A 16,724-nucleotide genomic window follows, 5' to 3' on the forward strand; every position below is an offset into this window, starting at 1 on the left:
TATTTACGACTCATATTTAATGTATCTTTAAAATTATGTAAAATAATGACTCTTTGTAAATTTTATGTCGTCATTAAATATGAAAGAAACAAAAATATTGTAACCAAATCAACTGTGTCTATGGTGACGTCTATAATTCTGAAATTTTTTGAACATTAATATAATTTTTAGTTTGTAAGGGAAAATGGAAAAAAATGACAAGAACTATTTGGTTTATGGTGACGTCTATAATTCTGAAATTTTTTGAACAATAATATAATTTTTAGTAAGGGAAAATACTTTATAAGGGAAAATGGAAAAAAATGACAAGAACTATTTGTTTTGTAAATTTCCTGATTAACATACAATGTTTACAATTAATGATTCTGCAGTTTGAAGCCAAGGACGAGACCATATAGTTACTTTACAAGTCTTTGCTTCAGATTGCTCTTTTGCGGGGCATTCGTTTGTTGTCATCTTATTTGCATTAATCTCCAAATTTGCGCACACTGAATCAACTACTTTAACATCAACTTCGTAGCGTATCCCAGCAACAACTTGAGAAGTTGCACCAAGAACCTCGTCTCTTACAGTACTGAAGAAAAATATTTTCTGCAAATTTTTAAAATGCAACAAACTTACATATTAGACACATACACTCGCACGCACACAAACCATTCACACACTTATTTATATATAGAATTTCTTTCTTAATTTATATTCGCTGGCAGATTTAAAATTTATTCCAATAATCAGCACTTGCCAACTAATATCATGCAAAATGTACAACTCCTTCTTGAAGATTGAAGGTGGCACTTTACATTTTTATGATTTAAATATACTTTTAAATGTTGCACAACTTATTAACAAAACGCAAACTTACCGGAATTCACCATTTCCATCGTTAAGCTTTCCAATGGCAACATTTAAACCGGTAGAAAACGCACCGTTTTCAGACAAAAGTCCTTTAATTTGATTGTTTGAGAGTTCAACTTTATCTCCAGGTAAACCAAATGATAACCCAATTAGGGCAATGAAAACAAAAACTGAATTCATTTTGAATTTGTACAACTCTTTGTTGTATTAATATTAAGTATCGATATTTATAACCACTAAAAAGAAATTCGTTACCATTTTCAATACGGAAATTAAATTAGAGGTTTGGATAGCAAACTACAAAAGCTGACTAAATCTTTTTATAATTTGTTTATTTGCATTTATTAGCACTGTTAAATAGTTTAAACAGCTCGAAAAAGGGTGTGTTGAAAAGGGCGTTTATTTAAATTAAATGGTATTTATTTTATATTGTTTATAATATAAGTATTGTAAAATAAAATATCAAAAATATTGCAAAGTAAAATTATGGAATATTATAAAAACAAGAAACTTAAATAAAAAACTGAAAAAAAAAAAAAAATTCAATTTTGTCGCTATAACATCTATACTAGTATTACTTTAACTAAAAAAAGTAAATTAAATTCCTTTTTACCTGTTACAAAAAGATTTTTCGTGATTTATAAATTATAAAGATTTTCATACTCATACAAAACCACTATTCATTAAAAAAAATTTTTATAAAATATATCAGCTTTATGTTTTCAGTTTTATTTGTTTTATGTTTAAATGTTAAGGTTTACACATTTAATATACTTTCATAACTTGTATGTTTAACCTCAACGTTTTAACATATAGTTTAACATATATGTGTAACCTCAATGATTAAGCTTAACATTTTTTTATAATCTCTATGCTTAACTTAAATATTTAAAACAATATTTTTTTATGACGTGTTTAACCTCAATGTTTCCTGATTATTTATGAGCACAAAAGAAACTATTTTAAAAATCTTGAACAAAAATAAAAGTAATAACATCTTGAGTAAAAAATATGTTATAAAGAAATTCTTGTAATCGAACAATTTTCGATCTTTGTCATCATATTATTAAAGAAGATTAGACATGACTTTTATATCATATCGGGTTTTTTTTTTGTAAGCAATTAATTAAAAATAATAAATAAAGTAAATAATAAAAATCCAATTAAAATTTTTTTTGACTCCAAATAAACATTTGTTTTTAACTCCATGTAAAAAAAAAATGATACATTCAAACAATTCTTTTTTTTTAATTTCCGTTAAATTTCATACACAAATATGTTAAAATATATAATTTCTCTAATGATGCTAAAACGTTGTAATTAACAAGTATGAGTTTTTTGACAACTATTTCAAAACAATTTTATTTTAATTACCAACTCTGCAATAAAGTTTTTTGTTTTTTATTGCCTTAGTATTTTGTAAAGTTTTTTTTTGCTTTTTGATTTTTGTAAAAGCGCTTTCACTGTCGATTTTCCTATTTCCAAACAGCTTTAGTGCTGTTATTATTACACCTTTAATTTTATGGGATCTTTAAAAAGAAAACTTATTAAAAAATTGGAAAACAATGGCTAACGAGAATATGAAAAATATTTTTAAAATATATTTTGATACTTTAAAATTTTTTAGTTACAAGAAAAACACTTTTTAAAATCTTGGAAAATCAACAATTTAAAAAAAAGTGTAGAATCTGGCGGTGATTATCTGAAAAATATAAAAATTTAAAAGTAGCGATACTTTGAAAGGTATTTAAAAAACGTGCTTTTTCTGCATAATGCACTATGTGTTTTGGGATGGCCAAAATGCAAAAAAAATGTTGTCTCAGATTTTTGAAAACTAAATTCCTACTGCTTTAAAATACTCAGATTAAGGAAAATACCAAATATTTTTACTCAGGGGATAGTAATCCCATCAAAGTCAAAAATCCCATCAAAGTCAAAAATAGTTGCCAAATTTAAGTTTTAAAGAAAAACTATATGTTTTTGTTTTTCTTGCAGTGTTTCGTAAATAATTTTTTTTTTCTGCTAATTTATTTTTATACTCAAGAGAAACAAATTATATACGTCTTAAAATGCTCAAGAGAAAAAAGTTTTTCTTTTTCCATTTTCATGATTTTTTAAGCCAAAAAAAATTTAAATCACAACTTCCTACTTCCTTGAACTCGCAAAAAATACCGTGATTGGGGGTGACTTTGAACAGCGGGGTGAAAATGAACACTAATACTAGTTTTACTAAATGGTGAAGCAGCACATAAAATTTTTTTACTCACTTGCCTTAAATATAGTGTGGAAGATAATTTTCGGCTGCCCTCAAAATTTTCTTCTCCCACCTTTTCTCCATCGCATATAAACATTGCTTTGTGAGTTAAGGCAATTAACTCACTTATCAAGGAATATCTTAAGAACCCCACATCTAAATGTCATTAAAGTTAGTTCGCATCACGTTCATGTACATAATGTTTTAATAAAATAATAATTTAAGGTATAGCTTGCCTGTATCTGGTTATAAGCTCATTTTAAAATGATATTTTTTTAACACGAAGTAAGGCTTTTCTTTGTCAGTTATAGGAATTATGCCTCGAAATTACAAAAGAAAGGAAAATAGTCGAGGTTATAAAACAAAATGGAACTCATCTCTGCCAACCACTAGATGTTGCTGTATTTAGAAGAATAAAGCAGTCGTGGGGGAGTATTCTTTTGAAGTGGAGTGTCGTGGAGGAGTATTCTTTTGAAGAAAGCTGTATCAAAGGAGCAATCGCAAAGGAACACCTACCTACGCTTTTAAATAAATTGAATAACACTTTTGCTGCCAGAAGCTTTGATTAGCGGATTTTGAGCAACAGAGATCTACCCTATGGACAAAACAGAGGTTATAAAACTCCTTTCAAGAAAATATAATGATCCTGGTGGTAAAGACGCCATAATGATTCTTAACGAATCCGTTTTAGATATTTTAAAAAAATTAGGCGCTAATCCACCTGCAAAATGCAAACCACGTGGTCCAAAGGTGGAACCAGGTAAAAGAACTCATTGTATAGAAAAGTCGATGCCATCAAGTTCAACAGAGCTTAACAACAACACAGATAGTCATTGGTACTGTACTTTATGTAACAAAAAGTGGGTAGAGTTAAGCAATGATGTATGGATTCAATGCGACAATTGCAGTAAACCATATTACCTCCAGTGTTGTGGCCTAATTTATGATAAAGATTATTTTCATGAGCTCAATATTGAAAATATTAACTTTCCATGCAGCATGTGTGAACCATTTGAGAAATTGAAGGATAGAGACAGTTGATGTCCTGTTTTATGTAGGATAGCTTTGTAAATAGTGTGATACATGTAGATATATTAAAAAAAAACTAAGTTTTAAAAGTAGTATATTAATTTTTTAAGATGAACTGAATTTAAAAAAAAATAGTTTTATATAAAATAAATTTCCTGTTAACTGTTTGATCTTTAACGGTATTTTCCCCCATTTTATTATTGTAATATAACCTTAATTTAGGATATGAAAACGATATGTAGTGTTCAAAGTCACCCCAAATCGGCTGTTCATTTTCACCCCGTTTCGAAAATATGTATATACTCGTGTAAAACCAGAAAACTAAGGTATTTACTTCATAGTGTTGATCAGGCTTACAACTTTTACAGAAAGCTGAAAAGTATAATGTTCTGTTGCAAAAAAAAAATGGTAGTGATTAGGCAAACAGTTTTCTTCCATGATGCAAAAATGTTCAAAAGGCGTTCTTTGCTTAAAATTAACATTCCATACTTGAAATTAACATAATTAAAAAAAAATAATTAAAAAGTTATAATAAAAAGTTATATATTCTACTAAAATTAAGAACAATGGAATTTACAACTAAAGATATTATTAGTTATTTCAAATATTCAACAAAAGAATAAAGTATAAACAATGCTTTACTATCTTCAAACTTCAGGAGTATGAGTGAGAGTTAAAAAGAAAACTTGGTACAAAAGTTAAATGGAGTTAAATCGAATTACCAAAGATTTTGAAGACACTCATAAAGAAATATAGTTTTTTTTTGAAAAGAAACACGAAAAATGGATAAATCAAAAGTTTGAAATAGACTTTTCGTCATTGGAATTCGCACAAAGTATAAAAGGCTGACCAAAAAAAGATTTTGATGATATGAGTAAGAGAAGTAAACGTCAGATAATCGCAGGAGAGCATACAAATTCAAATTTTGATTCAATTGAAAAATCATTATTTATAGCCCGTAGAAAAGCACATAATAAATAAGATTTTTCTTTATTCAATGTGTTAACACATGTCATCAAAAATTATAAAGATTCACATCATATGTTTGTTCAGTTGACAAATGAACAAACATATGATGTTGAAAAAAACAACGAAAAAATGGCAGCTGAAGAAGCCGCTCCAATAATAATTGACGTAGATCTTAGCGTATCTGGCTATAGACAAATCCAATAGGCATCTAAAACAAGATATCCATCTTATTCAACAGTTGAAAAAGCACTTAAGTTGTGTGGTCCACTGGATAATCACTTGGAAGTCAGTGATTTGAGAATCAAAGTAGATTTTCAAGCACTTATGAATCATACCGCTGAAAGAATTGTAAAAATGAGGCAAAAAGAAATAATAGATTATTTGGACATCAGTAATGTGAAAATATGTTGCTTTTAAACAGTTGGGGTATGGATGTATTTACTTAGCAGGCATTTTACAACCAAGCGTTTTACGAATCTGTTGAATGCCAAGATTCAAGCATGTTTGCAGTTGTAACAATACCTTTAAGATTTCAGAAGAGTCTTTGTCCTACCAGGTGATTTTAATGATCATTATGATTGCGACGATGATATCATTATGAGATTATAATGATCATAAGTAATTTAGCTAATCCTCATCATATCATGATGTTGGTTTACTTTTATAGAGGTTTATATTATCACAAATTTGTAAGTTTAAATTTAAGTTCAGAAAATAATAATAAAAAAAGACATTTGCTCCAGCCCGTGCTATTCCTCCTTCAACATTTTTATGTACTGAAAATTTGGCTTCTTCAGATCATTTAAAAATAAATAATTTTTTATAACAAGGCTCCGTTTTTAATATTTTAGAAGAGGATGTATTTTTATGCTTTTTTTTTTTTGAATATTCTTTAATCTTATTGTAACTGAATTCCAAAATATTCTGAAACAATCTTTTAGTGAGTTTATTTAAATAAACTCTAAGTATAAATTCTTACAACATATACTTAGAGTTATTTTTATAATGCTCTGTTTTTTTTATTCTAATTTTTTTTTAAATATTGTATTTAAAAAACAATTTTATTTAAGGTTTTTACAACAGTTGAAAAAGTGCTACTTATTTTTAGAGGAAAACTTGAAATGTTGGAGACTATAACTTGAATAAAATGTTGGAGACAATAACTTGAATAAAATGTTGGAGACTATAACGCACTAATTCGTCAATTTATTGGAATGTTGAACAAAAACAGTGAATCAATTCTACTTGATGAATCTTTTAGGATTCCAAATTAAATGAAGATAATGATTCAGATAAGAAAGTTATGAATGTATTGGTAAATGCAAGATATATATATATATATATATATATATATATATATATATATATATATATATATATATATATATATATATATATATATATATATGTATATATATATATGTATATATATATATATATATATATATATATATATATATATATATATATATGTATATATATATGTATATATATATATGTATATATATATATACATATATATATATATATATATATATATACATATATATATATATATATATATATATATATATATATATATATATATATATAAATATATATGTATGTACATATATATATATATATATATATGTATATATATATATATATATATATATATATATATATATATATATAAATATATATGTATGTACATATATATATATATATATATATGTATATATATATATATATATATATATATATATATATATATATATATATATATATATATATATATATATATATATATACATATGGTTAATTCCATGTAAAAGTGAGACAAAAAGTTGAAACTTTTCAGTCCTCTCAGATTTTAAATTTAACCGGTGGTACCTATCAATGTAACATGAAAAAATGTAAAGTTTGAGCTCCCAAATGGTTTAAAAGTTATGACATTTTAAAATTCAGCCTAAAATGCCCTATTTTTTCACATCCGTCATTATGGACTTTGTAGCAGAACTTTTTAACGAATAATTTAAGATCTAGTGAAAAAATGTAGGTAAAAATTAGTACCTTACCATTTTAGAATGTGCTGAATTCAAAAATGTAGAGAAAATAATAAAATTAAAATTTTTTGATTTTAAAATGGTCAGTCAAACTTTTAGTTCTGTCACTATGGGATGCGCTTTCATTAACTCAGAGTTGCCCAAGTGTACTGGATTCAATTTTTTTTCCCAATGAAGTAGGTGATCCTAGGCTTTCTTTATAAAAAATATGGCTTTGTTTTCTTGAAGAATAAATTTGATAAGTCATTTTTAAGCCTATACAATGAATTCCTTTTTTGGACTCAAATTGTCTATCGAAGATTTTTTAGGAATAATTTATGTGTAAATGACTATTTTTAAAGATGCTGAATCTAAAGTAGAAAAGAAAAAGACCTAATTCGATATACTTGATAACTATTTTTTAATTCAAAATGGTCAAAAACTACTTTACCATAAAACGAGGAAACTTTTTCTTTAATTTCTGGAGTTTCCTGACTCTTATGGATTCAGTTGTGATATGTAAAAACAGTTTTTTAAAATTGGTTTTGATACATAAATAAAGTTTTGTAAAGTGATATGTCATGTAAAAATATAGCTTTGCGGCATCTGCTGTGATGTATAAATATAGTTTTTTAACGCCAGTTATGTCGTATAAATATAGTTTTCAAACACAAGTTGTATAAACATAAAAACCATTTTAATTTTAGATTAAATAATTATTAAGTCTTATTTGGTAATTTAGTTTCTCAGTAATGGCAAATAATCAACAATGCTCCATTGGAATCAAGCTAGAAGTTGAATGTCATCTTGCAACATATGCATCGTTGCTTGGAATTGAATCTTTTGAAGATATCTCTGAATATGAAAGAGAAATATTAATGTGTAGGACCGGCTATCAGAAATTATACTGGTATCAGCAAGATCATTGCTTAACAGAAATTTGTGTGAACTTGAAGTGTCTCCTCTAAAAGTTTGTTTACCCTAAACCTCTAAATAGTCTTCACTTGGAAAGAGAAAGATAAGGTAAGTTGAAAAAGCAGTTATTAAGAAACTTGCAACTGCTCTGGATGTCACTGAAACTGATTTTGTTGCACCAAACAACAACAACGTTCTAAAGGAAATTCAAACCAAAGCTGGCGGTCTAGACTTCCTTGTCTTAGACTTCAAATTTTAACATTGAGTCCAAAATTTTGGTCATTCAGAAAAGCAGCAAAAGAGTTTTCAGTTTCCAAACACAAAATTCAAAATCCAAAGTTTTTACGTAACCAAAAAGACATCATAGCATACCCTGATGTGGTTGAATGGCATCGAACCAGCAAAGATGGTATAGAACTTCTAAAGCTTTTTTACTGTGACGATGAGTATTCAAGACAAATGCCAGGAAAAAAAGACTGCGTAAGTGTTGGGTAAAAAAAACATGTCAAAAAAATTGGTTTTGCGTAGCTTAAAGGAGCTCTGTGAGGCATTTAGGATAAAGTGTCCAGACCAAAAAATGGAATTTTCTAAATTTTGCAGTCTTCGGCCTAAATGGTACATTCTTGCTGGTCCAAAAGGTACACATTCTGTTTGAGTGTGTGCAATACACCAAAATGTTAAATTAATGTTGAGCGCTGTTGGCCTTAAAACATCTTACCATGGAATCATTGAAAAAATTGTTTGCGCAGAAAATTGAAAGAGTGCATGATTCACCGATGCAATAGTTGTCCAGGCATACAAGCAGCCCAAAAATATTTCCAGCAGTATCTCATACAAAATAATGATCCAAAAGAGCAATATAAAAGTGATGAAAATGAACAGTCAGTGGATTTCAAACAGTGGACAACAACAGTTAGAACTGAACTATTAACAATAAAACTTCCAATTAAATTTATAGAGCTCCTGTTCCATTAAATTCATAGAGCTGCTGCTCCATTAAATTCATAGAGCTCCTGTGTGAAAAACTTGATAAAATTACTTCTCATTCATTTATAGCAGAATCACAATCTAGCTATTTAAAACATCATAAAGAAACAATTAGTATTGATGAAGCTATTGTACTGGCAGATTTTGCAGAGAATTACACTTTTGTAGTGCAAGACAAAATACAGAGTTTTTGGAGCAAGATCTTCTTTTTGTGTTATTTCAGATGAATTGAATCACAAGGTTGGATCAATGAAGTTATGCACAAAACTATTAATCGTTTTAAAACTCATCTTTGTCTTACAATTACAAAAATTCATTATTTTTCGGATGGCTGTGCAGGGAAGTATAAAAACTGCAAACATTTTTACAATTTATGTCACCATGCTCAAGATTTTTCCAATTCATTATCCAAGTCGGTCGTACTACTGACCAAAGCGAGACGATAATTGTTGAGTGGCAAGATTGAATGTCATTTCTCTTGTTGAAACACCGTGATATCTTCTGGGCGACAGTATCACATCTCAAAAGAAGATAAAACTCTATTTGAACAGCTCTTATCTTTTCAGTAAAAGAGTGAAAGTGAAAATATTTTACTTTCATTATGTAAATGATATCAACTTCAATTTTAATAATATTGGATTATTCCTTTTTATTTCTATTTTTGAGCTTTTTTTAATAAAGCAGGTTTTTTACTATTTTTCAAAAAAATTGGCATTTTAGTTTCTTATTTTTTAACAAAACAATTGTGCATGCAACCTAAAATTTGAGCAAGCAATTTATATTTTGAAACAATACTTAATTATTAGACATTAAGTAATAATGTCAAGTTAAATTATTATATCTAATAAATAACGAAATTAATTTTCAATGTAATGTATTGCAAATTATATTTCCATGTATACTTTTGAAAATATTAGTTATAAAAATGCAAGTTATGGAAAGGATAACAATTTTTCTTTTTCTTTCAGAGACCTGTCCTTTTCTAAGACCTCTTATTTTACATTTAGAGTAAGGCATATTTAGAAATTAAAAGATTATTCTCAAATATTAAGAATTGGTTTATTTTCTCTTCATCTTTGTATTCAACACCTTTAAAAATGGTCAGGTACCAATTTTCAGTCATATTCTTTCTCTAGAACTTAAATTATTAGCTCAAAAAGTATCGCTTTAAATTCTATAATGGAGAATGGAGGCCAAAAAAAGGATTTTTTTGTCTAAGTTTCAAAATGACATATCTTTATTATGCTTTAAAAAACCAAAACCATCTTTTTTTAAAAGATAGCCTAAGATCTAATTCTTCATTTGAAAAATAATTGAATCCACGAGACTTGGGCAACTCCAGGAGTTAATATAAGCGCAACCCATGGTAACAGAACAAAAAATTTTACTGACCATTTTAAAATCAGAAAATAACTATCAAAAATTTTAAATTTTATTATTTTCTCAACGTTTTTAAATTCAGCACCCTCAAAAATGATTAGGTACTAATTTTTAGCCACATTCTCCCGCTAGATCTTAAATTATTCATTGAAAAGTAATACTACATAGTCCATAATGGCGGATTCGGCAAAAAAAAAAAAAAAAGAATTTTTTAAGCTAAATTTTAAAACGTCATAACTTTTGAACCGTTTGGATTTGGGAGTTCAAATTTTACAATTTTTCATGTTTCATTTATTCGTACCACTGATTGAAATTAAAAAAAATCCAAGGAGTGACTGAAATGACTGTCCCGCTTTTACGTTGAATTACCCATATATTTGTTGTTTTCTTATTTCTTTATAAAGAACATTTTAAAGTATTTTTATTTAGTATTTACAGTATAAAATAAGTATTTACAATCAATAAAATTAAATAAACTTAAAACTGTTTAGTTCTGCTACTTCTGTTAAATTTGAAAGCAATGATGGTTATCATGTATAATGTGAACTTAAGTTTCATAGCAGGAAATTATAATCCAAAGGTGACTCGAAAATTAAGAAGATTGTTTGGAATATGATTCCAACGGTGATTGGCACCAATATAGAGAAGACAATTGATTGATCAGGAGCAAACAATAAGCTTGCTTTGAAAGCCATTAAAATTATTGGGTAAGAAGAAATTTTATTCTACATATAGCATTTGTATATATGTATATTAGGGTGATTGAAAAAGCAGCTTTTTAAATAGTCTGCTCCTTGACCCTAAATGTGTTCTATATAATAAAACAACACAAGATAAAAATTTTGATATAGATACTAATACTTTTTTTAGTATCAGGTTGACATATTTTAAAAAATAATATTTATTATTTTTTGATATTATTATGAATTCAATTTATGTTTAAGGGTCTTATGAAAAAAATTATTTTAAAAATTATATCTAGTTTTATTTTATTATATAGAATATGGTTGAGGTGCGGAGTTTTAAAAAATATTATATTTTTAATTACCCTAACATTTATATATGTGTATGTGTAAATTACATTTATTACATATAATATATATATATATATATATATATATATATATATATATATATATATATATATATATTTATATATATATATATATATATATATATATATATATATATATATATATATATATATATATATATATATATATATATATATATATATCAGGGGCGGATCCAGCATTTTTTGATCTTTGAGATAGCTAACTTCCAGACATGGAGACAACTCCAAACATTTATATGTTTATACTTATGTCAAATAATGAAAGTTTGCAAAAAATTGCGATAATTGGGGGCTGGGAACAAAAAAGCCCCAAAATTTTTGCTACACGTGCCCCAAACGTGAGAGCAACAAGTTGATAAAATATTTTTTGTACTATTCTCAACTTGACTTATATTCATCGATAATTTTTAAGTTTCATTGTATTATCTCTAAGCGTTCAAAAATTATGACCATATAAAGTTTAAACCCCCCTCAATTTGAGGGGTTTGTAAAAAATTATCGATTAAAAATTATCGATGAATATAAGTCTAGTTGAGAATAGTACAAAAAATATTTATCAACTTGTTGCTCTCACATTTGGGGCATGCGTAGCAAAAATTTTGAGGCTTTTTTGTTCCCAGCCTCCAATGATCGCAATTTTTTGCAAACTCTAATTTTTTAAAATAAGTATAAACATATAAATGTTTGGAGTTAGCTCCATGTCTGGAAGTTAGTTATCTCAAAGATCAAAAAATGCTGGATCCGCCCCTGTATATATATATATATATATATATATATATATATATATATATATATATATATATATATATATATATATTTATATATACAGTGGTTAAAGTAGAGGGGAACGCAGGGAAACGCCGTTACTCCTTAGCCTTTAAATCAAGAAATCGTTCCGCTTCGCTCAATATTTCTTTCCAACAGTTCCACCTCATTTTAGAGTTTTTTTTCTTATTTACAATGGGATTATCTATAATTTACGCAACGCCTAATTTATCTCTTTAAAGTATAAGGTCGTTTTTCATTTTGCGCGCTGATTTTTATTGAAGTTAAAGAGCTATTTTAATTTTTGCTAAAATTTATGACAAATATTAGGTAATATTAGTCATCACGCAAGATTTCGAAATACAGCAAAAGTGCACCTAAAAAAAATAAATTTACATAAAAATTTGAAGGAATGGTTCCGCACCCGAATGGGCTGAAATGGTGACCCTAATTTCACATCCCTTTGAACAAACAGTTTGAACTTTTTAACACCGTTCCACTTGATTTACTATTCTACTTTAACCCCTGTATATATATATATATATATATATATATATATATATATATATATATATATATATATATATATATATATATATATATATATATATATATATATATATATATATATATATATATATATATATACACACACACAAGATATACATATCTTATACATATCTTATACTGCTGATTTAGGTATATATTTATATATATATATATATATATATATATATATATATATATATATATATATACATATATAAAATGTATTTATAGATGTATATATATGCATACACACACACACACACTCACACTCACACACACACACACACACACACACACACACACACACACACACACAAACACACACACACACATATATATTCAAATTTATTTATCTAGTACCAAGATTATAAAGATGCACTTTTTTGTCAAAAAACAATGTTTTCAAATGAATATGTCAGATTTTAAGAATTGTATTATAAGGCTCTCACTGCTTTGCAACAATAACAATCGAAAGTATTTTTACTTACGAACTACAACAGAAGTAAGTAAGCGCCATGTTTCACAAATAGCTTACAAGCACTGGTCCATTACGGATGCTTTAAATTTAGGTAAATGCATTCTTATGTGGATTAAATAGAAATATAGATCATGTAACAAGTCTTTTTGAAAAAATTACAGTAACTGATAACCATGTAATAACAATTATTTTATTGGCTAAATTGGTTAATGAAATAAACTCTAATTAAGCTAAACCTTTTAAGAATAATGTTATTGCTTAAAATTATATTACCTCCGAGCGCAATTTTTAAATGAGGGAGCAAAAAGAAGTCGCTTGGAGCCAGATCTAGTTAGTAAGGCGGTTGGTCAAGCAGTTCAAACCGTAATTCTTGGATTTTCGCCATGGCAACCGCTGAAGTGTGAGACAGTGCGTTGTTTTGGTGAAACAGGTTTTTCTTTTTTTGCAAATGTGGCCGTTTTTCCGCAAGTTGTTCCTTTAGCTTGTCAAGCAATGATGTGTAATATCCTCCTGTAATGGTTTTTCCTTTTTAAAGATAATCGATTAAAATAACTCCACAACTATCCCAAAAAATAGTTTCCATCACTTTTCAAGCCAAAAAAACAGTTTTTGCCTATTTGGAGCCAGTCACTTGTTTGCAACCCACTGTTTGGACTGTATTTTTGTTTCGGGCGTATAATGGTGTATCCAAGTTTCATCTACATTAATTAATCGTCGCCAAAACTCAGATTTATTGCGGCGAACGTCTAGCACCATTTGGTGAACTTTAGCGATGTTTTCATTGGTAGTTGCAGTTTTTGGACGTCCTGAACGTTCACCGTCTCCCAAGCTCTGACGGTCTCGTTTGAATTCAGCTGGCCAAAATTTCACTGTGGTAAATGATGGTGCAGAGTCCGAATACACAGAATCCATCTCATCTTTGATTTGCGTAGGCGTATTGCCTTTCAAAAATAAATATTTAATGACAGCTCGATACTCGATTTTGTCCATTTTCATAAAATTACTCACATCAACTCACTGAAACGACTGTTACATAACAACTGTGCGTTCAAAATGGCTGAAACTTTGGTGAATAACTATCAACATATGAACAAACAAAATTCACTTGTTTTTATTTACGAGTGCTGCCATCTTCACGTCGAGGTCGGAAACTTTTCAACCCACCCTCATATAAGTTTCCATTTAGTTTTATAATAAATGATATAAGCTGAACATATATAATTTTCTTTAGCTTATATATGAATTCAATTAAATAAAATAAAACAATTATCAACATTATAACAGACATGTGCAGAGGGGTATTTTATAACACGCACATTGTAAAATCTCTATGCTGCAGTCAAGGTAGCAGCATGAGTTTTTGACTTTCGCCCTTTAATAATTATTTTACAAAAAGATGATCTTAAAAAGATAAATTTTTAGTTAAATATATCAAATGCTACTTAAAAAAAAACAATTTTGATATTTCGAACTTGTTTTTGCCTTTCCAATCCATATTTTTAATTACATAATCATACACTGTATGATTGTATCAAATCACTGTATGGTATGTGTATAGTATGTACACAGTCAGGGTTGTGTACATACCACTGTCTGGTATGTACACAGTCCTGGGTTACAGGACTGTAGCAACAAAACATGCATTAGGTGGGCAATAAAGGTTTCTATGCTCTAATGTAAAGCCCTGTAGAGATTACATGGAACTTTCTCTGTTGAAACCATATCAAGCATAATTAGAAGAATTTGGGCATAATTTTTTACAAAAGTATCTTTGTTTTATTGTGTGAAGCGCTTTATATTAAATATTATTTAAGAGTTGTTTTTAGATGTTTTTGAAATATTAATTTTTTTTGGAATTTTGAGAATATTTAATAATTATAACTAAAAACTTGAATAACATTTATTGTATGTTTTCTACTAAAGATTCGTTTTAGCCTCAGAAAAGTTCATTTTAAAAGCTTTTTTTTGTTATAGCCTAAGAAAAGTTTATTTAAAAAAAAAATCTTTTCAGCCGAAGAAAAGTTTTTTAATCTTCTTTATTAACCTAACCCTTTATTCTTCTTCTTTAACATAAGAAAAGTTCATTTTATCCTAAGAAAAGTTCAAATTAAAAGTTCATCATAAAATATTTTTTGAATAATTTGTTGTCCATTTCTTAAACAGAGAGACAGTACAAGGTACGCAATGACGTACCTTGTACTGACTCTTTTTGGAGTTAATGTATAATTTAAACACTAGGAGAATAAAAACCTCCACTTTATTGCGACAAAGAAGATTACAATTTATTGATATGTGTCACAATAAATTTACTCGGTTTTAATACTTGGATCCGTTTGCAAAATTTGAAGAAAATAGAGTTATGAGAAAATGTGTAATCTATAAGAGTTGAATCCATAAGCATAAAATTTAAAAAAATGAAACTAAGTTTTAAGTAGATGCAAACTCGTTAAATTTTTCTTATTGTAGCGTATTTTAATTAAATTTAAAAAATTAATCAGCAGCCATTATTTAAAAAATCACCGGCTGCGATTTACCAAATAAACAAAGTTATCGTCTGTTGGCATACTAACTTTTATATGCGGTGACAAAAACAGCACGAAAAATAGTTAAGAAAGCTAGCCAACGGAGGAATTTTAACTGAAAAAATTATTGGAGCGGTTAATAAACGGAGCCTAAACGGAAGAATTTAATACCATTTATTTTCCTGTAGCCGTATTCTCATCTCTCTGTTAAGCTTAACGGAGCGTTAGTCAAAAATTTCTTTTAAATTACATTAATAAAAAATTTATTTAAAAATATAATTTTTTAAACATAAATGTTTTATTCTGGTATAAGTTTTATTTTAATGAATTTATATAAATTTTCGTCATTTCTTTACTTAGAAATATTGTAATAAAATTTCAGACAAAAGCTCCGTTAAGCTTAACGGAGAGATGAGAATACGGTCGTTACGTTTTATAACCGGCCGTTTAGAGTTTTTTTCTTAACGAACACTCAAATTCTCCGTTAGTTTAACGGAGAGATGTGTATAATCAAGAGTAACCTCTCTGAGTCGCAAAAGGTTAATAATGTATTCAATTTATTTCTTAAACAGTTCTGTAAGCAATACAAAAGAGCATTTCCGAAAATAAAGTTTATCATAAAAATAAAGTCTCTTCAAACTCTGCGGACGTCCGTCGGCCTACTTAAATCCTCAAAAACTAAAAAAAAATTGTATGATAAATTTCTAAAAAAGAAAAACGTATAAAAATGAGAAAATATACAAAAATTACAAAAATCTTCTTAAATAAAACAAAAAAATAATCCGAAAAAATTTATTTTGCAAATTTATTAGAAAAAACAAACGAAAACACCCAAAAAACATGGCATGTTACTAATGTTTTTACCGCCTTAAAAAAAATAAAAGCGCAGCTTTTTATAAAATTAGCGTCAATGCTGTAA

At 27.6% G+C, this 16,724-nt stretch overlaps 1 protein-coding gene across 1 annotated transcript; it reads right to left on the minus strand.

Moving 5' to 3' along the window:
- Positions 1-315: 315 nt before the first annotated feature.
- LOC136077863 (cystatin cpi-1-like) lies at positions 316-1,144 on the minus strand. Its single transcript, XM_065792055.1, has 2 exons — positions 863-1,144; positions 316-574 (listed from the first exon to the last, which is right to left on the minus strand). Exons 1-2 carry the CDS (start codon positions 1,033-1,035, stop codon positions 337-339), a joined length of 411 nt encoding a protein of 136 aa, XP_065648127.1. The 5' UTR covers positions 1,036-1,144; the 3' UTR covers positions 316-336.
- Between the last annotated feature and the right edge of the window lie 15,580 nt (positions 1,145-16,724).

Source organism: Hydra vulgaris, chromosome 03, assembly GCF_038396675.1.
Source record: "Hydra vulgaris chromosome 03, alternate assembly HydraT2T_AEP".
Taxonomy (NCBI): domain Eukaryota; kingdom Metazoa; phylum Cnidaria; class Hydrozoa; order Anthoathecata; family Hydridae; genus Hydra; species Hydra vulgaris.